Below are 25,540 nucleotides of genomic sequence, written 5' to 3'. Positions count from 1 at the left end.
TAAAAGATGTCAACTTTCACTTCTTTAAGAATAAAGATAGTATATTAATCATTTTGGGAAAGTAAGAGTGAAGTCATTTAAAATCATTATAAGATTTAGTTAGGCCACCACTGTCCTCTTATGATTTAGTTTCGAGTTTTGCAAAGTAAAGGTTTGAATGCAGCCCTGTCATAAGCTAAGTAGTTCTATTTAGAGAGATGGGAGGTTGTCCTGGCAAGGTTCAATCACCAGAACTGTTTCAGACTGCTTCAGACTGCTTAGCTCTTGGAAAATAATCTTTTCAGTGTCAAGTTTCCATCTTCCCTAAGAAGTACTTGGCACTTAAAGTGAAGCTTATAAAGCTATGGGCTAATCAGTATGAAAAATTTCATACAATTAATATTATTTAGTGAGAATATTCAAATTTTATCCTACATAGAGGTTGCTTTGAATTGTTTTAAGCTTTAATTATGAAGTACAACTGATTATAGTTCATTTGACTTCCTCAAAGCTCAAAGACAGAGCAAGTACCCAGAGGTACCCACACCGTAGGCAAAAGGCAGAGAACAGATATTTGTACATTTTCTTATCTTGTATGTATGGTTTTCTATAAATATAACTCCTATTTTTCAATAACTTTGTCTCAATTCCTATTTACTTTCAAACAACATTTTGCTTTATAATACTCATTATGACTCCGTGTGTATTATCAAATAATAAATTTCTGAATGGCTTTTCTCAAGATCTTCATTGAACCATCCTTTAATCATTAGTAGTCATCATTTACTGTCTCTGAAATCAACATTTTCAAGTGTGCGTCATTGCTTAATTCACCTAACTGATCTTAGGGATTGATATTTTCTATCTAATTTACTGAATTTAAACAAAAGCTTAAACATATCATAATTGGTATTAAAAAATATGATTAAAACTTTTAGCCACAGATTTCAAACTATGTATCTCTTGGAGTATTAGTCTTTGTACTTGAACACAAAATAAAAGCTGCATATTTACTTAATTTTTAAAATTGGTGTCAGTGTCTTTTATCAAGGACGATAGGCCATGTTTAATCATTGCAATGGAAAATTTTTTCAGCAAATATCTTTATAAACTTTTTGTAAGAGATGAAATATACAGCCAAGCCAATCAGATATATCAACATTTCCACTTCCTAAATCATTAGGGCCCCTTAACAGAAGCCCCAATACACTAATCACAATTTTTTTCCATATATGTGTATATATATATATGTATAAAACACATCTTAGGAATAAATGTTAGCACTTGTTTAAGAGGTTGAATAGTCCTGAAAGTTGGCAAAAGATAAGTTGTAAAAAGTAAACATAGGTCACCTACAACACAGGTATATATTTTGAAGTTTTCTCTGCACACAACTGTACCCTTAGCTATCTTTTCTCCTTTATTTGTAAAAAGGTAAAAATTAAAGGCCATAATTCTTCCCATCTAAACAGTCACACCTCAGACTTTCTACTTAGGAGATTAATAAAGGCTTAAATGGAATATAGTTCTTTATATATTATAATTAAAGAGCTAAAATTTTTTATCACATTTTCAGAACTTATGAATTTTATATATGTAGTCAGACATAGCCATCAGAAATAGCAAACTAATCTTTTAGTTCATTTTTAAGACTAGCAAAAATTAATGATTTAATAAGAATGCCTCATAAAAGCGGGTTTTTATAAAACTGTTGGTGACTTTTAGTTGAGGATGTTAAGTGGGTGTGTGCATGCATGTGCATATATGTGTGATGTGTTCAGTATGCATATTCGTTTTCTCTATATATGTACATGCAACAATTAGTTGATTAAAACATTTTCACAATTAAATTTGGTTTCACATAATCATTTATGAATGGAATTGAAAATACTTCATATCAGATGAAGATATAGGGTACTTTTGTTACTAATATTTGTGTTCCTCATTTTGTATAAGTTGAGTCATGTTCATCTTTAGCTTAATAGTTGCTAACTTTGTATATTCTGCATTTTGTTTAATTTACTAATCACATTATTTCAAAACTTCATTTAATTGAAGTCATATCAAAAGCATTAAAATTTTAAACCATCCAGTTCCTGAAAGTTTCTTCACATGTTTTAATAAGCTTCCATTGTGTGTTTTTGCAGCAAGCTTAGTAGTGGAAGAGCGAACAAGACAGATGAAAATGAAAGTGCATCGATTTAAGCAGACAACAGGGTCTGGTTCTAGTCAAGAACTTGATCGCGAGCAATATTCCAAGGTAAAATTAGTAGTACCCAACCAATATTCTCACTTTTATAAGTATACAGTATGTGTACCAGGTAGGACTAGCAAGCACCAAGTTATATGAGCAAATGATAGTCTTGCATCATAACCTCTCTCCTCTTGATATCATCACAAGATATAACTTTATTAACATATTTATTAACTTGGACTTTATGTTTTTTCCTAAAAAAATGTAAATACTTGATATTATTAAAGTCACTTAATGATCGGTTGTCAATAAATTCACGTAAATAAGCAAGATATACAAAATAATTTTATTACTTGAATATCATTTAATATTGCATTTAAAATATTAAGTTATAGCTTTAGAGTCTTAAATACCATTTTAGGTTGATATTTACTATTGAGATTTGTTACCAAATGAAAAATTATGCAATGTGAGATTTCTTATTGATTTGTCTATAGTGAGAAAAGTAACTGATATCAAAGATTTCAAAGAAACTGAAATCCACACAGTTCCAAGTGCCAGTAAACATTTAATTTATATTTTAATGTTATTTTGTAAAGATACAGTAAGAAGTTTATAAACTGCTGATTTTAATTAAAATATGCATAGAATTTTATACTTCATTAAAATTCATATATGTGTATATGTAAAAATATATAAAAATCTGGTTTGTTTAAAAAAATTTTTTAGAATACGACAAAAGCAGCAGCAGCCATTACAGGACAACCTGTTATAATTTGATGTTGAGAAGCCCTTTTGGAAGCAATGACCTTTTAGAAATTCAAAGTTAAACTATACTAAATATTGTTAGCTTGAAATATGTACCTAGAAAAATTTACTTACATTTATTAAAATACAGTTACTATACCATATTATGATAGTTTCAGGTGTGCAACACAGTTATTCTATATTTAAATACCTAACAAGTGGTCACCACAATAAGTCTAGTAACCATCTAACACCATGCAAAGTTATGATGTTATTGACTATATGCCCCTGAAATATCTATGCACCCCTACGTTCATTGCAGCAGTATTTACAACAGCCAAGATACGGAAGCAACCTGGTTGTCCATCAATAGATGAACGGATAAAGATGTGGTACATATATACAGTGGAATATTAACTATTTTAAAAAAGAATGAAATCTTGTCATTTGTGATAACATGGATGGACTTAGAGGGTATTATGCTAACTGAAATAGAACAAATACCATGTGATTTCACTTATATGTAGAATCTAAAAAAACAAACAAAACAGAATCAGACATGGATTTGGAGAACAAACTGATGATTGTCAGAGAGAAAGGATGAAAAAAATTTTTAAATAATGGAGGTTGTTCATTATATAGCCAGGTATTATATATAGCCAGAGACTAACACAAAAATTAGGTGGTCACAAAATATGAATTGTCACCAGATTACTTTAGAATCGTGTATATTAAATGCAGTTTATCACTTTTTGGATTAGCTGCAAAAGGATTAACTGAGTCACTGTGATTTAGGTAGCCCAATTCCCTAGGATTCTAAAACAACATTTTAAAAGGTAAAATTAATAAAGAAAAAAATGTCAGCATACAAAATATCTTGATGTTGTATAGAGCCGCTGATTCTAACTCTACATATGTTCTTCGTGGTTGATTCTATATAGTATTATCACTTAATTAGCTCATTTGTCTGCTTTATGGATATCATTTTTGTTTTCTCTTACTACAAATGCAGTAGGAATTAGAAAGCAGGATAATTTAGCCTTTCTTCCTTCCCAGTTGGATGCAGTTATCTGAAGTTTCATTAAAGCTGGAAATACTCTATCATTTTTTTAGTGCTATGTCAAAAGATAAAGTCAGATAGAATAGCTGGGGGACATAGGACCAGTATAGAATGCAAGAAAGCGTTAAATAAAGAATCTGGATAAAATATTAAAAGCCTTTCTGGATCATTCTGAACCAGGACTCTAATCATTAATTAGTTGGTCAAAAAATCTACATAATGAAATGCCATAGAAGTCTAAACCACCACTAATACTTATATTTGTAATAAAACTAGGTTAATCTTGCTTGGGAGATTCCAAATTCTCTGGCTCATAGAAATTTAGAACTTAAAAATACCTCAAAATAATCTATTCCAGCTCTCTTATTTACTACATTTATGAAAACTGAGGCTCGGAAGGAAGGAGGTTTACCAAAATGAATAAAGCCTTTGATAAGGCCCTAGAATTCCTGATTGAGACTAAGGTACCACCATATTCTGCTTCTTACATCATTGAAATATATACTATATTCCAGTTTGATTCAGAGGTTCTTCTACAGCTTTTAATTTGCATACAATTTGATTATCGTATTCTATTTTTTCTCCCTTCTTTGCATAGACATCCCTCTTCTCTCATTGCATTTTAATATTTAATGAAAAACTTTATTTTCAAATACATTGCTGTTCTTACTGCATAAATTGGTACTACTTTGTTAAATAAATAAAATGATTATAAATTATCATTAAATGTGATATCAAAGATATGGTATCCTTAAAAAACTTTTAAAAATATAAAATAGGAAAAATATATAATATAAAATAATGAATAATTAGCTTTTATTTTAGATGTGTCAAGTAAAAGATATTCTTCACAATTCTAATATTCATATTATGGCCTAATGCTTACAATAAAATTTTTAGTTTTCATAGCCCATTCAGGTAACTCAGATCTCTCTCACATACTTGAGAAATTATGTTTCATTTTTTTATTCATTTACCCCAACCTTTTTATAATTTACTAAACAAAAATATATTTTATTTATATAATTAAGAACTGATATTGTTGAAAATTTAATATACAGTTGATTTTGAATCTGTTCTTCTTTATTTGAGATTTTGGATGAAGCAATACACCTTAGTTGAAATTCTACCAAATAAGAAATCAACCATTCTCAAAGTACTCATATCCAAACACCAGTAGAACTAAATTTTCTTTAAGGGAAAGAATTTTGGACAAATATAATATAATTCCTAAGATGTTTCAAACCTGACACCTCCTTTAAGAGGTTAAATGCCCTTAATATCCCTCCTAAGGAATTAGCTCTAACTTTGCTTTTAAAAAAAAGCACGGAACTACTTTGGTATCACTGAAATGTGACGCCATACTGCTTTTTCATTGATGTTGTACAGAGTTGCATGCCTCAATGACAAAGTGGAATTCATAACTGGAGAGTGAGTTTGCATTTAGGTACTCACATTTTAGAGTGCTTATGTTTCTGTAACTCAGGGAACAGCAACAAAGATTGATATGATGGGTATTGTAGGTAGCTGCTGAGGGTTTATTATTACTTACTTATAAAAATAGCAGCCCTATAATTAGAGCCTCCTCTACATCAAGGACTTATTTCCCTGCTGTCTGATCAGTATGCATTCCTCCTGTAGATATAATTATGTTTCTCAAAATATAATATAATTAACATATTTCTATTAAAACATTTAATTGTTAAGTAGGAAATTTACCAAATTATACTTGATAAAAAGCCAAAGTTATTATTTTAACTTATAACAGTTTGAAAATAAGTAAATATAGTATCAAAAAATAAATATAAAAGTATTTCATTTCTTTCAAATAACCAATGTAAAGAAAATTGTGATCTCTTTTCAGACCAATGGATCATTCTTTACCCCAATATCGAAAAATTGAATAGGACGTATATTCTTTTTAAATTCCTTGTTTTATCTCTTTGCTGGAATAGCAAAACTCTATATACAAAAAGGTTGAGGAAGAGATGGTTTATAGAAAAGGAAAGGTTCTTTAGCTAGAGAAATATTTCCATATACACTCACATATCCTTATGCTAACATCTGGACTAATTATTGACAATTGTCTAATAAGGGGAACATTTGTTCTGGGTGTCAACACAATGCTAGAAAATCTGCTGGGTAAATTTTTGTGGTATTAGAACCCAATTCTTCTCATATTTTGTCACACACAAGCTATTATTTCAATATATTTGGAAACATATAATTACATAATATGTCTACTTAGCAAAATAACTTCAAAACCAAGTAACATAGGAGTTATTTTTGTACCCTAGTAATGGTATTAAATTCAAGTTCTACTATGTGAGCATATTAAGGTTTTATCATATCTACTCTGTAAGTGAAAAACAGTTCTAACTAAAATGAATTATGTCAGGGTCATGTGATCAGATATGACAGAATTTGATGATGAAGTATTATCACATTACTTTGAGTACATTATCTTAAAACATTAATTTTAGATCATACATGAAGCCATATAAATAGTTCAATTCTGGATATAACACATAGGAATTTCCTTTTGGATTACAATTTAGCACATAGCTTTCAAAAATCACAATTATGAAAAATTTTTTGGAAAGATAATTTTGTAGATATTCTATAAATGTAGAATTCTTTTCATTCTTTATGTAAAATTATTTGCCCAATGCATACACATGAGAGAAGAATTAACACTAACATTTAAAAACCTTTGGCTGAACTGCTCTCATCTGAGAGATTATTAAATAAACATGATTCCTTTGTCTAGGATTTTTTTAAATATTGTTTTATGCTTTATTTTGTATATACAGATTCAGGTTTTAGCGTCAGTTAAATATACTTTGGCAAGACAATTGTTTTTACAAATTTTTAAGAATAGTGTGTTTGGATTATTTTAGTTTCGTTTAAACCCATCTAATATGGAACATCAGAGGATGGATATTTTTTTCTACAGGTTTAACAAACATTTGATGTTTTCACACATTAACACATAAATCTAAAATTCACTTGCTTGATAAGAAACTTAAATACTCAATTTTTAGTCATATGTTTCTCTTGGTTATGTGTTCTATTATTTTATATAGGAAGTTACATTATCTTACTTTCCAGTACCTAAGTTAAGAGAATCACTTATATACTAGTGATTGTAAAATTATATATAATTACATAAGCTTACTACTTAATATACTGAAAACATATATTAAAATAATATTTAACATATACAGCTGTTCACAATATGATAGTTACAATAAGACAGTGAATTAGAAATAAGCATAGATTAACTGCTTTGACAACTTTGCATGTTTTAATCTTTTACCTAACGTTTTCTTAGGTAATTAATACCAAAGACAAATTTAAAGACATGTTTAAATATAAGATATAGTGTATATTGAAATTTCAATAAGAATCCCATTTTTTACTTTCAACCCTGAGTTGATAGTTTAAATCTGAAAATGTCTAAGCATACCATAATAGAAAGTTTAAAGCCAGAGTCCACTCTTTGCATCCATTGCTTTACTCATCTTTGGCACGGCCCCTCAGCTTTAATATTAACCCTTTTTTTGTGAAAAGATCTATTTTTTTAAGAATTTTGAAAGAGCACAGTGTCAGAATGGGGAAGGTGGTGGGTAAATTGAGTAGTTGTAGAAAGAAGAAAGAAGCACAGACAGATGGACTCAGTCTGTACCACGGATAGAGTAAAGGTGAATAAATTAGGCAAAAATAAAAACAAAACAAGAGAAAAAACAAATAAGATTTTGAGATTTTAAGTATGTGCAAATAATTAATTCACTGAATTTTTCACCCAAGCATTTAATTTTTGTTTTTAATTTATAATTCAGTTTCCATAAACTACTTTTTTACCATTCAAAGGATGTAGGTTTTTTACATTGGAAATCATATATTATGTTAGTGCTTGGATTGTTTTAGATTTCATACCTACTTTTATGAAGGTACACTTTTATTTGGTGTTGGATAAGTAGTCATTAATCTCACCATGTGTGTCTCTTTTTCCTATGATCTGACGACGCTCACACTCTCTTATTTTTAATCTATAGTATAACATACATAAAGATCAGTACAGAAGCTGTGATAACGTCTCTGCCAGATCATCAGATAGTGATGTCAGTGATGTGTCCGCCATTTCCAGAACCAGCAGTGCCTCACGCCTCAGCAGCACAAGCTTTATGTCAGAGCAATCTGAGCGCCCTAGGGGTAGAATCAGGTGAGTTAGCAATACTGTGTCTTTATCCGTGATATGAAAATGCAACTAGCTTGCTGAATGTTCTTGCTAAAACACAGTTTGGATCAATTAATAGAAAACAGAAATAGTAACATTTCATTAAAATAACTGGGACTGGAGTAAATTGAACATTTATTAGCTATTGTGTAGTATCACCACTAGACTGTTCGGTATTGTCTACTGTAAGACATAGCTGGTAACCATAGTCATAATTTTAGAGATTGCTCTATAATTATAATTATAAACACTTACAGGAGTTTCTTTCTAATATGATTAAATCCACAGAGCATCCTTTAATTCGCTTGTCAGAAAGTTTTTTTTCTGTAAAGCTTAGTAAAGCCAGATAGTAAATATTTTAGGCTTTGCTAGACAGAGCTTGTACATCTACTCAACAGTGTTGTAGTGTGAAAGCTACGTAAACAAATGAGCATGGCTATGTTCCAATAAAATTTTATTTACAAAAAACAGGAAGCAGACTGCTCCCATGGGCTGTAGTTTGCCGACCTCTTCTTTAATCCCATAGCAGTTGGTCAGCTTTTAGGGTAGAATGGAGTAGATGTGATAACAAAATACACACTCTAGTTTATATTATGTGAGCTGTAAGAATTTTACATGTTTTTTAAATCACCGGCAGTGCTCTTGTGTTCTTACAAAGCAAATACCCTGATGAAAGGCAAAAGACCTCAGGAATCCAAGTCCCACCTTAAGTAAAGTAGAACCAGTAGGGACACGCCATATTTTATATCAGTTCTTAACTAGTTTCCCAATATAGAAGTTTCATTATTGGAATCAGAGAGTTGATGGAAAGCCCAAGAAATATAAATGTTCAAAATAGGAGCAATTATATATCTAATACTCTGAAAGTCTGATATTATTACACGTTTTCATGAAGTGCAATAAAATGTATTTTTTGGATTTCCCTGTACCTAGTACATCTATTGAAGAAAGTTAAGAGTAATTATCTTACTGTTAATTAACGATGTCATACTCTGATAATCTCCATGAGCAATTTCAACTGATAAAATATTAATAGAACATGTTTTATCTTTATGATGTTCTTAGCATCTTGTCCTAGCAGAATATTAAGTTTTCTAAAATTTAAGAAAATTAGAAGGGCTAAAGACTGCTAAAGACTGTAGCCATGTTGAATTGCTTGGAATCAAGGGTAAAAGTTATTCTAATAGATACATTTTTTTATTGAAATTCTAGTAAGTGATTGTATTTCAAAATCTTTTCAGTTTACCAAGAATATCAATAAAAAGGGCTTAAACAAAGACTTTTACTTTTAATCACTGAAAATAATTTACTAATTATAAAACCATAAATCTTGAAGTAATTTTTCTTTATGTTCACAATAGAGCCAATACCTTGAGTTCTATGCTATAAAGTATTACTAGTTTATAGAATTCAAATTACTAACCAGTTGCAAGAATATTTTGTGGCTCCATTGTCTTCCTCTTGAAATTTAAAGAGGAAAGGATTCTTCAAAAATGTATCTTTGGGAAAAATTTGGCTACATGATTTTTGAAGAGAAAAATCAAAAAAGAAAGAAACGTTAGGCAGCTCAACAACCAGGGACTATGATTTTATACAAAGGGGACTGGAAGAAACATGTTACTGTATTGGAGTCAATATTACTTTGTAGGAAAATGCCATTTAACAAACCAACACTAATTGTAGCCATATCATGACAAGAAGCAAAAGAGAGAGGATTCTTTGCCTCTTAGATTCATATGACTTTTATTTAGTGAAGGTGGTGGGGAGAGGGGTAGGCCTAAAAAGGGTACAAATAAATTTCGTAATGAAAAATCCATTTTCTCAAGGCATTTCTGTTTTCAGCTTCCTTTTCTCTTCTCTGTAGTTGAGAACACATATGAGCTGAGACTTATTTTATATAAGTGGATTATATAAATGTAGGCACTAAAGCTAATGGCTAAACAAGTTTCCCCTTAAGCTAAGAAGCTATTTTTCTTTTAGTCCTGTACTTTAGGTCAGTGCTTCTCCATATGTGGTACATATTTGATTTCTTAGAATAGAGAACATTTTTTCTTAGGAAAAAATGATACATGGGAAGGGGCAGATCTTTCTCCTGACATTCACAATCTGGTTATCTTTTCATATATGTTTTCTCCTTGCATATCTTCACAGGAATACATGTACACACACACACACACAGTTATTTTGCATCCATCATTAACCCTGTTTTTAACAACCTGAGAGGAATGTTTGGGATGAAAAGGAAGAAAATAAAACAGTAAGATGACATCAATATAAAAATACTGCGCCTCACTGAGGTAGAGCAAGAGTTGCAGGCCCTTCACCCTGAAATATTTCCTGTTCACATGCTAACTCTGTGAGGAATGATGGGTCTTAATATATTTCTGCTTCTCAAAACTCTTTTTGTCTTTTTAGTAACTAACAGCAGCGTAAATTTTAAAATTCCGTTTATTCTAGTTCATGATAAAAGATGAACATGTCTGATCAATTATGATAGAATATATTTATATGTCATAATAAGCAGCAGGAAACTTTTGAGTTCCTGTTACATGTAAGGACTTCCAAGAGTATATTAAAGTATAATATCTAGGCCACATACTCAATAGATCATAATCTATTTAAGAGTTTAAAACCTAATCTTATATTTTACTTCCCTGTATGTCTTTGCTCAAATCATTCTATGACACAAGAAATGAATTTTATTCTGGACATCAATTAAAGGATTTAGAAGACATAATATCATTCACCAAAGACAGTTTTCAGTACCCTAAAAGTCAACCAAGTACCCTGTATTCTTATAAAGGACTATATACAGAAATCACATGACATGACCTTATTCATATTATATAAAACAACATATGTTTTATATAGGTAGGCACTTAAAATACCATGTATGGTTTGATTTCCTCTCTCCAAGTATATTTTGAACCAAGAAAATGTCAAGACAAGTATATCTGAAATGACCAGTACACAGTCTTCTGTATAATACATAGACCATTGTTTTCAAAACACTGCTTACTACATCTTCCTATTAATGATTCACAGTACACATTATTATTTTAAGGTTTATCTTTGTTTATTCCAGTGTATACCAAAGTTATTTCATTCTGGAATGCTTGTTCATCAAGACATCTTTAATATTCTGCAGAGTTCTTGAGTGCAGCTTCAGAAAATATGTTTTAGGTAATTTTCCTTCTGCCTGAAAGATACAAGACTACAAAGTTAGCTTTAAAACACTTGTTTGGGGACAAATGAAATTAAGCACTTATAAGATCTTTATGGATTGAAAAATATAAATATGTTTGGATGATCAATCACTCAAAGATCATTTTTGAAGAATATTAGGGATTCTTGGTCATTTCTTGAATCTTTGGTGTTTGAGGTGAACATGCAATAAATATCTTGTCCATTAGGTATGCCACTAGCTAAATCGTATGGTTCTGTGTGAATTGAAAAAGGACATCTCTTCCTCCAAATGCATTCTGAATCATTCATTCAAAATAGTTCAAAACATGTCTCATGTTTTTAAAGTTTATATATATGGGGGAACTAATAGTATAAAAAATAGATCATAATATTTGTATTAAGATAAATAACCTTTTGTAGATATAATGAATTAGGAGTTATTTTAAAAAATTGTCATTGACTAAAAACTATTTGAAACTTAATTGCTAGAATGATTCTTATAATAGAGAATCAACACAAAACTTCAAAATAATAAGCATTAACAAAGATTTGAGGTTCTTAGTTTTTTTTAGATTTGTTCTGCATGTGCCTTACAATTTAAATTTAGTGTTGACTTATATATTCCTCAAAGAATGTCTTCCCATCCACCTACAAAATATGCACAGTATATGAGTAGAGATGGCATAATTAATAATAAAAATGCACAATAATGGAAATCAGAAAGAATATGTTGAGTTTTCTGAATTCTCTATGCTTATTTTTACATCTAAAGAAGACGTTCACCCCAAAAGAGAAGCTGAATTTTCGTGGTAGAGCTCTAAAATTTTTTTTATCTTTATCCTATATCAATTTCCTTCCAGGCAAACAAATTTCAGAGGTTTTATACAAAATCAGGCTTTAAAAGCAAAACGCAAGTATAATCGTATGGTTTCTCTCAGATGTTATACAATTTTAAAAGCTTTGTCAAAACCAATAACAGTATTCATGTTTGTAACATACATTCTCCAAGATCCACAAGGTGGTGTTTCTACAGTTGGGTGGGTTTTAATAAGCAAACTTGAAGAGCAAATTTGTTGCAAATAGTTTTTAGTTTTTTTATGATGCTCCTTTGAAAGAATATTTTCAAAAGCAATTAGCTTTATTTCCTACATTCATAATTTGAAAGATACAAAAGCATATTTTAGAGATGTTATCTTTTATATACAACTAATAATCTTGCAGCCATAAATTTACTAAAATTTAGCATTTGATGTCAGTAAGCATAATAATTACTAAGTACGGACTGAAGGAAAGGTGTTTATATTTACTTGGGGATTTAAAAACATCATATATAGCACAGCCAGCTTTATTTGTGAAACAAGGAAATAAAAGCTTCTCTTAAAGAATAAAAAAATAAAAATAAAAACATGTTAAATTATGTAATAATTTTAATTGTAATGAAGAATAAATGTATAGGTTAATATCCTCTAGAAAATCAATCTTGACATTGCAATTACATTTGAAAATTGTTACAGAATATTTCAAATGCCCATTATCTCACAGTTCTTCAGTTCAAGAAGACATTTAAAAATAATCTTTAGATATTTTTGTGATGGCACTTAAAAAATACTTAGCTGTAAAATCATTTGCTATATTAATAGCTAAGAATAACAAATGAAACTTTTAACATACTTGTTATTATGCCTACTGACATTTAATATGATTGAGTGATAAAGAGGGAATTTTTCTTAGAGTTATATACACTTAATTTTGCTTGCTTGCCCAGTACATATGGAAAAACAAAGTCTATTGAGATCTACAAAAGTACTGAAAAGAAAGAGGAAAATAATATGAAAATTTAATGATAGGGGAGAGAATGAACTAGAACATATTGAAAGATACTGGCTATTGACTACGTAAGAAAGAAAATATATTTTAATGATTTTCTAGAATAGCATCTTCCTAGTTTTAATAGTCCAAGTCATTGCCATTGTTATTTCCTATGATTAGATTAAAGTTGTAAAGAGATGGAAAAAATGTGCCATCTGCCCTTTAAAAAGACTCTATTTTCATGATAAAATAATTATATCATCTTATTAATATACCATGTGACTGAGTGTGCCATATATCTTAGTTATATACCATGCCATATTCATAACATGCAAAATACTACTTGACCTATGAATATAAGTGACACAACAGTCAATACTAGCCAGTTACGGAGCTCTTGGGATAGGTGAATAGCTTTTCCTGTGAAGTGTTCTTCCTTGCAAACCATTTAAAATACAATTTGAGGTGAAGCAGCACTGATGCTATTTGAAACAGCTCCAGCCTGCTTTGTTTTTACTTTTCTAAGCTCTGCCAATTCATTATAGATTTATTAAGATCAAAAGATCGATAGAATATTAAATGAATGCTTATCATATAAGAGACATAAAATGGTCAGTAATAATAAATGAAGTGTTCAAAATTTATTGAAACTTGGAATATCTTATAAAGATGGGCATTTGTGTAAATGATCATTTGTAAATAGATCTTAGAGACACTTCTACCTGTGAGGAGAAAATAATTATACACTGTTTATGGAGTTTTAAAAGAACATTTTAACATTTTATTCGTAGAAACCTACTTCCATGTAGTTTTATTTGTTCTGTTAGAATGGAATTAGATTATTTTTAACATTTAAAATATTTTAAACAGCATGTTCAATGAAAATCATAGATAATGATAATTAGAAAATTTTCTTTAATTAGGAAAATAAGTCTGTGTCTTTGGAAGAGAATAAGAAAAATTTATTCAAAGTAAAATAAAATCTTTGAAAGTTCAAAAACAAACCATGTTAATAAGTTTGCTTATAATACATATAATCTATGATATTGTTTAAATTACATTTCAATTATGAATAAATGGCTATAATTTCATTTAATTATCCTAAAAGAAGTTACATATTTAATTTAATATTCTGTTGTGAAATAAAATAAGAATTTAATTCTCCCTGCTTATTATTAATTACCCCACAATCCATAAGAAATGAACTTATGTACTGCTAACAGCATATCTTCTGTGTAACAGATTCTTAAAGGTATGTAAAGTTTATATATCTTCTAAGTGTAAGGAAAATAACATAGGTGATGAATCTTAAAGTAAATTGGCAATCTTAAAGCAGCTTTAAAATGCAACCAATTTATTCTCCAGTAATAGTTTTCAAAGAAAGAAAAGTCTGTCCCCAAACTTCAAATTCCTCTTCACTCTACAGGCTACATTTGTACTTGTGATCTTTACATGTCACAGAGGAGAGGAACTCTGTGTTACTCTGGAGTTATGACTGATGTCCAGCAGTACCACCTTTTGGATTCATGCCAAGTATGGGAGTGTGCCGCTTCCATAAGATATCAGGCTGAGGTGTAAGAAACCACTCCCATTGCTAAGATGTTGACAACTTTTCTTCAATGCTGTATAATTTTCACAGCACATGAGGACTTCCTCAAGGACCACTGTCTGACCCTTTTGTCTTTGATGTGTTGTAATTACCACATAGACCAGCTATATTAAGGATGTTCAATGTGGTATTAGATATCAAATAGGAGGTTGACTATTTTGAGGGGACCTCAAATTTTTACTAGATTTTTATGTCAAAAAATATATAATGGAAAATTTCTAACAACTTCTTAAGTTTTTATTTGTCATACTGTGTTTACATGTTTATATTTGCATGTTAGAGAACTGACTGTGGATTATAAATCTAGCAGTATTATATCCATTGGGAGCTAATTGTTTTAATGGTAACCAGACATGAACTCTAGTTATCAATATTTATATTTCTGTGGACAAATATTTATATTTCTGTGGTGATTATCTTATTATTTGGAATGGATACAATATCATTTCCTTCTGAACCACTGCTTCCCAGACTTCACCTATTTAATGTGTCCCTTTAATAATTTTGCCGTAACTATGCAACATGTGTCTTATATTTTTAATATATTAAAATACTCTGATTTATTAAGAAACTTTTTCTGTACCAGCTATTCTGATAGATGGTTTACATGCAATATCATGATTGCTTTAATATGATTATTAACAGCCCTGTTAATAATCTCATTTTACTAATAAAGATGAAAGTGTAGCAACCTATTGAATTCGCATGGCCCATAAGGGATAGAGGTAGAATTGAGAGCCTAGTAATTTAACCCTTTCATCATCATGTAGTGAATCACTTGATCACTAATATTATTTTTTTGTGCTTTAAAGTCTATTTTGTCTTATACGAGAATATAAGTTGTTTTTTTAATGTTCAGTCTAACTGTTCGCATCCTTTTACTTTCAACCTTTGCGTGATTTTATGTATTGTTATATCTCGTAAACAGGATATAGCTGGATTTAGATTTTTGGTTCTTTTAGTCTGACAAGCTCTATTATTTAATTGGCTAACAGGTCAATTTGCATTTATTTTGATTTCTTATATATTTGAAATTATTTCTAGTATTTTATATTTTTTATTTTTTCTATTTTTCCTCTTTTCTCATTGTTTTTTAACTGAATTATTTTTATTTCATTTCTCTCCTCTGTTATTCTGGAAATTATGCATTTCTATGATCTTAGTACCTAATTTAGTGTTTCAAATATATATATATACATGTATAAATAGTTAAATAATAAATTTAAAAATTTAAAGTTAATAATTACCTCTACTCTCTCCTAGGGAAATTACTATAGTATGTTTTAGTTCTGGAACAATTCCTCCATCACTTAGATATTTTTTCAGTGTTTTAATTGTATGTTCCCCTTCTCCCATTATTGACTGTTATTTTTTTAAAAGCTTTAAACCAATTCACATAATTTCTAGATTCTTTGCTAATTATTTTTCATGAGTATTAGCACTTCATTTTGGGAGCATTCTCTGTCTTCTTGAAATATATGCCTTAGCAATGCCACTAGTGCTGCTCCCTTAGGGCTTAGAGTGAGGCCTCCACTTGTCCGTGTTCTTAGGGATCATGGCGCACGGAGGGATTTCAGCCCTAACTTCTCTCTGGCCTGCTCTAAATCTGTCATCTGCAAAACATCTCAAGACATTCGTAATCCATTTAGCAATCCGTTTCAGTTTCCTCTTGGCCTTTTCGCTAAAGGGATTTGCCTTTCTTGTGAACTTAAGTTTGTATCTTAATGAGTGTTTGTTGTAATTTTCCCATCAATTCCAGGCATTTGGGAGTGAAAGAATTTTCAGAATATATCATCTACAACATTGCTAAATATAGAAGCTCATATTTAATGTTACAATTTTCTTGACTTCATAAAATTTACTCACTTAAAGGGTAATATTTAAAATGAAAATAATAATTAAGAAAAAAATGTCGGTGTAAAAAGCAAGAACTATGGCCCAAGGGACTTTATCCCAACTTAGAGAGAAAATGCCAGGGCAGGGCGAAGAGAATTGGATTTTGGAGTGAATGCAAAATCTAAGGCTCTTCAGAAAATAGCAATCAGGGACATTGACAGAAAAGGTGAAGGGAACTATGGACTGGAAAATAAAGAGAGAAAGGCGCTCTGGCAGAGAAGGTACCATTTGTGTTGTCAGGAGGAATGGAAGCTGGGGAATGGAGAAATAATATGAGAAGTAAAGGATGATTACAGCCAAGATGAAGGAAGAGGATGTTGACATAATAGGGAAAATGGCTGGGCCTACGATTAAGGGCGTGTTTAGTAATCATTGAATGAGCATTCTGTAATCAGAGCTCCCACACCAGGACAGTATACAGGCTGCAAGCCTGCCCTCCGAGCTGCTTTTGACTCAGATTCCAGTGTTTGATTCAGTCAGCCATGGCCAAGAACACAGGATACCACGCACATCAAGCTGAACAGGAGCAAATACCTATGGCCCTAAAAATTTAAATGGGAGGAGTGTCCAGTACAGGTCACTGACAAACAAAAGAACAAAACAAAGCAAACAAAACAAAACAAAACTCTTTAATATAAAACCTTGATATTCCACAGATTGATACAAAATAATTTCTATACCTAAAAGAATGATCACAACATCACAAATAATTAGAATTTTGTGGACAGTATGGTAAGGGGCTTATAAAATAATAGTAGCTACTATTAATTTATTTTACAATCAAATATATTTTACAGAGATTATTTCCATTCTAAGTAGGTGTTTCTTTCTATTTTAAAGATAAGGTAGCTGAGATTTGAGGAACTTGTCTAAGGCCATGAATAGCAAGTAATGATGCTGTCATTAAAATCTAGGTCTTTCTTAAAGTTCATAGGTTTATGTTATTGCTGTTGTTTTCGACTCTACAAACCTGTCTTCTTTAAAGGACTAGTAAAATTTTTGAAGGGAGAAATAGGAAATGTAATTTCGACATTGAAATAGCTTAAATGATATGACCTGTGAAGCCCAGAGTTTCCCAGTAAATTTTAAGTAATCTTTCCCCATCTGAAACTTAGTTGGGTGAACTCAGAGAAATGCAGAGAGGAGACAGTAGGTACAGTTTCCTTGTGTTGCTCATCAGCCAGATAGATGAGAAATGAATAAGACAAATTGATGGATACTATAGCGTGACTCCAGAGAGAATCTGTGAAATAGTTCCACTGATGTTTAGTGGTGAAATCGTGTTTTTCTCTGTGGAAGTTTGACTGAGTTGGCATCGACTGTTAAAACTCTTGCTTTTCTGTCCAAACTCAGGTTTTCAAAAATCTTCCTTATTATGTTTAGAGTGATTATTTTTCTTGTTTATATTTTGTAATTCTGTTATATTTTCTCATTGTTTTTATTTTAAAATTATACTTTATAAAATATTTAGCACACTGCTAGACATATAGTTAGTACTCAACAAATATTACAATTTAAGTAATTATTATGATGAGAACAGTTAGTTTTACATCAAACAATAAAATATATTTTGCAACTAATTATACTGCTACCATTTTCTTGAGGTACATCCATTCCATCCATTTGTCAATTCAATCTCACAGGTGAAAGAAAATGTTATATTATTACTACCTTACTGTGTATCTGATCAGCTATCACCTTTTTCCTTTATAGTGGACAGTTATAAAATACTAAGATAACTATATAAAGATAGAACCCAAAACATCAGCTTTCTTAACTGCTGTTTTATATTTTCATGAAGAGAAATTCAATTTTGAAATCTAACCACCGTCAGCAAAAGATATAAAATATTTCCAGTACTTACAAATTATTTATTCATATTCCTTTGCTATAAGATGACTGCCTCTCTATTGTGTTAAACCTAAATATTCATATGTTTATCCATGGACTATATTTTTAGTTAATCTTTGTCATGTTAGTAAACTCATCGATCTTATTCTGTTGGCCTTTTTCTATTTGTATTACCTATATTCAAGCTCTTTAGTTAAAAATATTCTTGATTTTTATATTTTATCCTTTCTGAAACTATGACAGTGGGAGATATGAGGCATAACCCACATAAGACATTTTTTGGAACATGATGGAGGATAATGTTCATATGAGAAATATCTGCAAAATTTAAGGAGGCCCTTTTTCCTGGTACAGTCAGGATTCTTGAACATTATAATCGCTACAGCTTCTGCCACTTACTTAGATCCCAGCTGTGCCCTACGCCAAGGCTGTAGTTACATTTAATTACTGGAACAAGAAAAATATTCGTATAGCCTTCTAATTAGGAATCTAATCTGATACTTAATTTTACATAGGTGTCCATAGTGGCAGAAATTTTCCTTGGATATCAAGACTCCTGGACTTAGGGCCCAACCCCAGCGCATGAGTTTAGAGCATAGTTTTACATGTGTGGTGCTTTGGGACTTACCTCCTTTGCATATTACTTCTTAAGTTCTCAAAGCAGATGAGGAGATGGATTCTGGGGTTGGGAAGATCTTCACCAAATGCTTGGCACAAATTATATAATAAACGATACCCTTTATCGCTCCATTCTCTGAGATATCTCAATAAAGAGATGGTATTTTTCAGAGCAGAGATGTCTGGGTATCTTGAAGGGAGAGGTAGATATGTGTCCATGGAGAAGATTTAGACCTTAGGCAAGTTCCCATGAGAAGTCAATACGAGTTGTCTACAGAATGTATTTAGAAAGTTTCCCAACGGTCATAGTAACAGACAAAAAATATGTCTTTATCCTAGAGTTTTGGCACTTCATAAGGTTGCCATGCTGTCAACTCTTTATTAATTACTTTTTACAAATTACTTGATATATTTACTCTTTATTTTTTATTATGTCCCAATGGGTCCTTCTTCCAGGGATTAGGGTCCTTCTTCCAGGGATTAGGGGCCTGTACTCTCTGATGCTTGGTTGACCACTTTGGAAGGAAGAATACATTCTAAACCTAATACTGAGTCCTGCACCTTTGAGATATAACTATGGGAAACAGTACTCATTTCTCTAAAGCCCTAACTATCCAATGAGTAAATCAGAAACCCCTGGATGTAAGTGTATGAGTTTGTCGTAGTACTCAGTTTTCCTTATGTACTAGGAAATACTTAAGAAAGCCTCTCCCTTAAAATGCCTGACTGGTTTGAGAGATCACCCACACTTCATCCATACCAAAGCCTAACCTAGAGTCTAGGCTGCACAGAGCCATTTGTCAGGTTTATCCAGTGGGATGTAGTAGTAAAGCTTGACAACTAAGATATTCAATCTTAAATAGGAACTTATGATGAGAAGAAAAACTTGCTGGAAAGGGAGACAGGATGCTGACAAGAGTGGCAAGTCAAAATAGAGCCTATAAATTTATGATTGGAGTAAACATATATAAAGAGGTGTTATGTGTTACAGCTGAAAATGATAGCGAGGAGGCCTTACTCAGACTCAAGTATTCTCTGAAGGAGCATGCTTAAAGTATCTGTTATTGGCAGAGTTCTCTATAATCTTTAGCTATTTTTTGAATTCTGCGTTTCTTTTTTGCCTCCTATAGAGTGGTATGTGATTGACTGACTTTCTGGTATTTGGCACTAAGTCAGAGTTGATGGAAATGTGCCCTTTGGAATCTACCATGTAATTATGAAAGTATAATTTTGAAAGAGAATTAAGATCAATCATTATCAATCAAGTTACTGTAAAGAGGTTCACTCTTAATTTTAAAACTGTGAAGAATTATTCTAAAAATTTTAACTAAATATTTTTGATTTTTATTTTTTATTAAAAAATATTTTTATATTTTATTTTTATGCCCAAAATATTTTAATGTGTCTGTGCTTGAATTCTTGATTTGATTACATCAAAATGTATACAAGGTAAAGCTGTAAGAGACTCATTGTGGTGTTTACTTTGTTGATATTAAATATACGCTATATATCTAATTTTTATAAGATGCTTCCCATATATTAATAACCAAAATTACCTATTTTTCTTATCAAGCTTGTATTATTACTTCAGTCTACAGTTACTTTTATCATAATTTTATCTGCTATAAGCAGTTAACTAGTTCCAGAAAGTGAGCAGGTCTGAATTTCAGATTCAGAAAAGGACAATGGAGGACATTGAGCAAAAATTAAAAAATTAAGAGATATAGGAAGATGTGAAAAAGGGAGAAGTAATACGATTACATAGTAGGAAAATAAATATTATATAGTAGTAAATAAAGACTGAAAATAGATTCAGGCACCATATACATGTATGTGAGTATTTATTTATGTATATTTATGTATATGTATATATGTATATGAATATATGTATATATGTATGTGTGTGTATATGTATGTTTTGTTACTACTACTAACCTGTACTGAGAGTTTTAGCAAGTACTCAATTTCTATAGAGCTTGATTTATTTTTCTGCTTATTCATTCATTCATTCATTCCTTATTGGATGCCTATTACATGCAGGTATTATACTTGATACCAACTATATAGTACAAAACAGACAGACATTTTCCCCAGCTCAGTGGTTTTAAGTATATGTAATAATATGTGTCTGTTCATCTAAAAACTGAGAATCATACCTGCCAGTTCTACCTCACAGGACTGTTAAGAATAAAAAATGAAATAATATATCGGAATGCTTTGAAAGTGTGTTATGATCTATAATTATATCTCAGTTACTTCATACATGATATGAAATATTAAATGAGTTAATTTACACTTCTAAAAGTCATCTTTACATGTTATAAAGGCCAGCTGTCTACCATATAGTATGATATATGTATAGTACCATATGCCATACAATGCCTTTCAGAATTTGGATTTTGATTGTTAATATTTAATTTTTCCACTTAATTGCAATTTATGGTGACCTGGATGAATTTTAGTGTTCGCTCTGAGGAGTTCAAGTTTATTACAGTGGAAGTTTTGAAAGTTATACCCATGGACTTCTGGTGTCCTAATGAACCTTACTGTCTCCTAGAATTGTCACATTGACACGTGTTTGAAACAACAAAAAAACTAAAGGCTAAGGAGAGCACTTAGATTGCAGGGCCTGAGGCTTAAACTTTCCCTGGAGCAGTTTTACTGATATCTGTTTTATAAATTGAAGGCCTGTGAAATATCTTATTTTAAAAAAGAAAGTCGACTATTACTGCTTCAAAAGCATATTATGAACCAAAATATGTGGCACAATAAATTCCGGTGTCATGATTTGCAAGAAAAAAATTAAAATATGAGCTGTGGTTCAGATTCATTATCTATTAACTATTTTTTAATTCAGATATTACCATGATTTGGCTGAAGGGTTGCATAATATATAGCAAGTCTTTAGTGTAGTACATTAAGAAAACAATATAATTTCAAAGAAAAGTAAAACCTGTAGGCTAGTTTATATTGGGCTTCGTTGGTCTGTTTTCTTATGGTATATTTGTGTATTAATTATACACTTGATATATAAAGTAGAAGAAGTACTTGTTATTGCTGTTTTAGCATTTTTGCTTTACATAGTATGGTACATATTACTTAGAAGGATATTTTATTTTCAAGTTCATTGCTTCAGCTTGTGCAATTAACAGATTCCATACTACTCTTGTTATTTGTTAAACTTAAAACAATATATGGTAAAAACTTTAAAGATTTTTTTATTTCAGCACTTTTTATATGTTTAGAAAATCATTTAGAGCTATGTTTTTTTACTCGTTATTAAATGATTACCTTGATTTCAACTAGGTCATTTTAAAGCATAGACACAATAACCGAATATGAATTAATTAAAACTTGCTAATTGAATACATACTATATATCCAGTATAAAGAATCGAGAAAATATAGACATTGAAGGATTCTTGAGAAGCCATATATGTTAGTGTCCTGTAATTAGTGGAAATATTTTCTAAGTTATCTCAGTCATTCAAAGTAATTAGTTGTGTTTGTTCCTTTGTAAAATAAAATAACATATATCAAGAAATCATTGGTGTGTATCCATCTTCAGGTTTATGACTATCATTTGTGACTCATACAATTTCATGGTTCCTACATGATATGAGAGATTATTTTCTAATGTTTTGGTATATACACCAACTTTCAGTGTGTGGTGTGTGTATGTGTATGTATGCGCGTATATTTAATTGCATTTAGAATAGACTGGAATACATGAGGATATATATGTTTAACTGACCACTTGTAGTTATTTTATTTCTAAAACATTTCTTAGAAGAAATATTTTTAAATATTGGTTTATTTAGTATTTGAACAGAGTAATTATATTTTTTCCACCCTATTATTCACATAGTTCTCAAATCAGAAAACTAAAAGCCACCCTAATTTTTAACTTTCCCCTAATCCTCCTTATATTGTTTCTCAATCTTTTTATCATTATCAAACCCCTAAGGAGGAGGCTTTTAGATATTCTTTTCCAAACTGACCTCCCCACATGACATTTTAATATCACAAATATACTGTATCTCTATATACTGTGGCTGTGCAGAGCACAAACAATTACATTATCAACCTACCTTCACCAAGAACCAGTTATCACCCTTTGGGGGCATAACCGTCCCGTTGAGAATGCATGTTCAAGTGAGTCATCAAGTCTTATGGATTTTACTTCCTAAATAGAACTCATGATCGCAGACTGACAATTACACAGATGGTTTTATTCTTCTATAAGTCTCAACTGAAAACTACCCAAATTTTGCAAGAAAGAGACTAAAAACTTCATCTACCATAAAACTAGGAGACAACCACATCCTTAAATTATAAACTATAGAAAAAGCTTTCAAATTTAGTGGGTATCATCCACCCTAGTTCTGTCCTCTACTCTCTTCATTTCATGAGTCAGATATAATTCACATACCATACAATTCACTCTGTTAAATTTTACAATTTCGTGGGGTTTAGTATATTTATTATTGTGCAACTATCACAGCTATCTAATTCCAGGTCATTTTTATCATCCCCCAAAAGAAACCTGTACCCATTAGTCTCCCTTCTTTCCCCTCTCCTCTAGCCCCTGGCAACCACTAATGTACATTATGTCTCTATGGACTTGACTACTGGACTTTTTTTAAATGAAATCATACAATATATAGCCTTTTGTTTCTGGCTTCTTTCATGTAGTATAATGTTTTCAACTTCATGTTCATTGTTTTTTGTGGTTGATAATATTCCAGTATATGGATGTACCTCATTTTGTTTCGCCATTCATCAGCTGATGGATGTTTGGGTTGTTTTCTCTTTTTTACTGTTATGAATAATATTGCTATGAATATTCATAAGTAAATGTTTATGTGAATATATATTTTCAGTTCTCTTGAGTATGTATGTAGGAATGGAATTGCTGGGTCGTGTGGTAACTGAAAGTTTAACAATGTTGAAGTTTAACTAAACTGCCAAATTGTTTTTCAAAGGAGGTATATTGTTTTACATTCCCACTAGCAATGTATGAGGGTTTCAGCTTCTCCAGACTTTCAACATTTATTATGGTCTCTTTTTTATTATAGCTATCCTAGTATATGTAAAATGGCATCACAATGTAGTTTTCATGAGGCTGTTTTCAAGCCAAGTTTAACAGCTCCAAGAATTCACTTTGATTATGGATTTAGATTCTTATATTAATAAAATTTTTCTGAGTTATCAATTTTTTGAGAATAGATATTTTTTAAAAGGAAGTATATTCAAAGTATTAGAAGTTTAGTTCCTTTTTTCTCTGGGGATTTTTTAGTTTTCTATATTAGAATTATGTAAGTACTTATTTTTCCATATAGATCAATCAGATCAAGAGCTCTGTTGAATTTAAGATATCTTGGAATCTAAATTCTGTCTGCCCAGATAGCTATTCATAGTGGGCACAGAAAGTAAAGAGATTTGTATAACCAACATAAAAGACTATTCGTAAACATGCAAAGAGAACTAGCAGCTCCAGTTTTACAACTCAGCCATTGGACCAAACTTGACATAAAACTTAAGCCCAGACTTTAAAGGGATGTTCTTCTTTCAATGTTTACAAGATATTTTCTTGAGCGATACGAGCTTTTAGTAACATGCAAACAGACGGTCATGCAAAAAAGACTAACAAACCAGATTTACTGTCATCTGCCACCCAACTTTCAATATATCCCTGCAGTCTGCCATCCAACAGATTTTATCTGCAAAGATTCCCTATCTTTGCTGTCACTAGTGAGGAATGTATTATTCTCACAAGCAAAGCAAAATAGGAGCCAATTTGACCAAAAATAGAAATAAACAAAATGAATGAACAGAAAACCAGAGTAAGAAAAAAAGGAAACAGAGTAACAGAAACTGAGAGTAATGCTCTATTGGCATTCGATATTAAATCTAAGAGGTAGGAAATGGTGTCCTTGGGCTTAAAGAGTCCATGAATTGGCCTGCTTGGACAATACAGATTAATTGGCTTCAGCAGTGATTCCATTAGGGCATTTTGATAGGACTTGGAACACTATCAAAACATAATTTTTGAAATTAAAATGTAATTATAAGAAAAATAGATAGCAAATGTTGAAGTTTTAACTCATTATTGAGAAAATCAATATAACTGGTTTCAAAGATAATCGAAGAAACTCATGTATTTGTATATACACATATATAGTCATTGGGGGATGGGGTAAAATGTTGAAAGGAATAAGATTATTAAGTTAGATTCAGAACTGAATAATGTTCGCAAGGTAAATAAAACCATACTTTTGGGGTTATCCTCTCTACTAAATAATATTCATTTACTCTTTGTTAATTTTACTCAAGTTAGCATATAACTTAC

General features: G+C 30.8%; 1 protein-coding gene across 12 annotated transcripts in view; it reads left to right on the top strand.

Annotated features, from left to right (window-relative positions):
* Nucleotides 1–25,540, top strand: part of RIMS1 (regulating synaptic membrane exocytosis 1) — a 184,337-nt gene that overhangs the window by 98,637 nt on the left and 60,160 nt on the right. For 4 of the 12 annotated variants that reach the window (XM_023523461.1, XM_023523453.1, XM_023523454.1 and 1 more), the window contains 2 exons: nucleotides 2,127–2,239; nucleotides 8,039–8,205. The exons of the other annotated variants lie outside the window; for them this stretch is intronic. In XM_023523461.1, the coding sequence (XP_023379229.1) occupies nucleotides 2,127–2,239; nucleotides 8,039–8,205 (280 nt within the window). The remainder of the gene's footprint in view (nucleotides 1–2,126; nucleotides 2,240–8,038; nucleotides 8,206–25,540) is intronic. 12 annotated transcript variants of the gene reach the window in all.

The sequence above is a fragment of the Pteropus vampyrus genome, unplaced genomic scaffold (assembly GCF_000151845.1).
Source record: "Pteropus vampyrus isolate Shadow unplaced genomic scaffold, Pvam_2.0 Scaffold393, whole genome shotgun sequence".
NCBI classification, from domain to species: Eukaryota; Metazoa; Chordata; class Mammalia; order Chiroptera; family Pteropodidae; genus Pteropus; species Pteropus vampyrus.
This window is presented reverse-complemented; position numbering and strand designations above follow the sequence as displayed.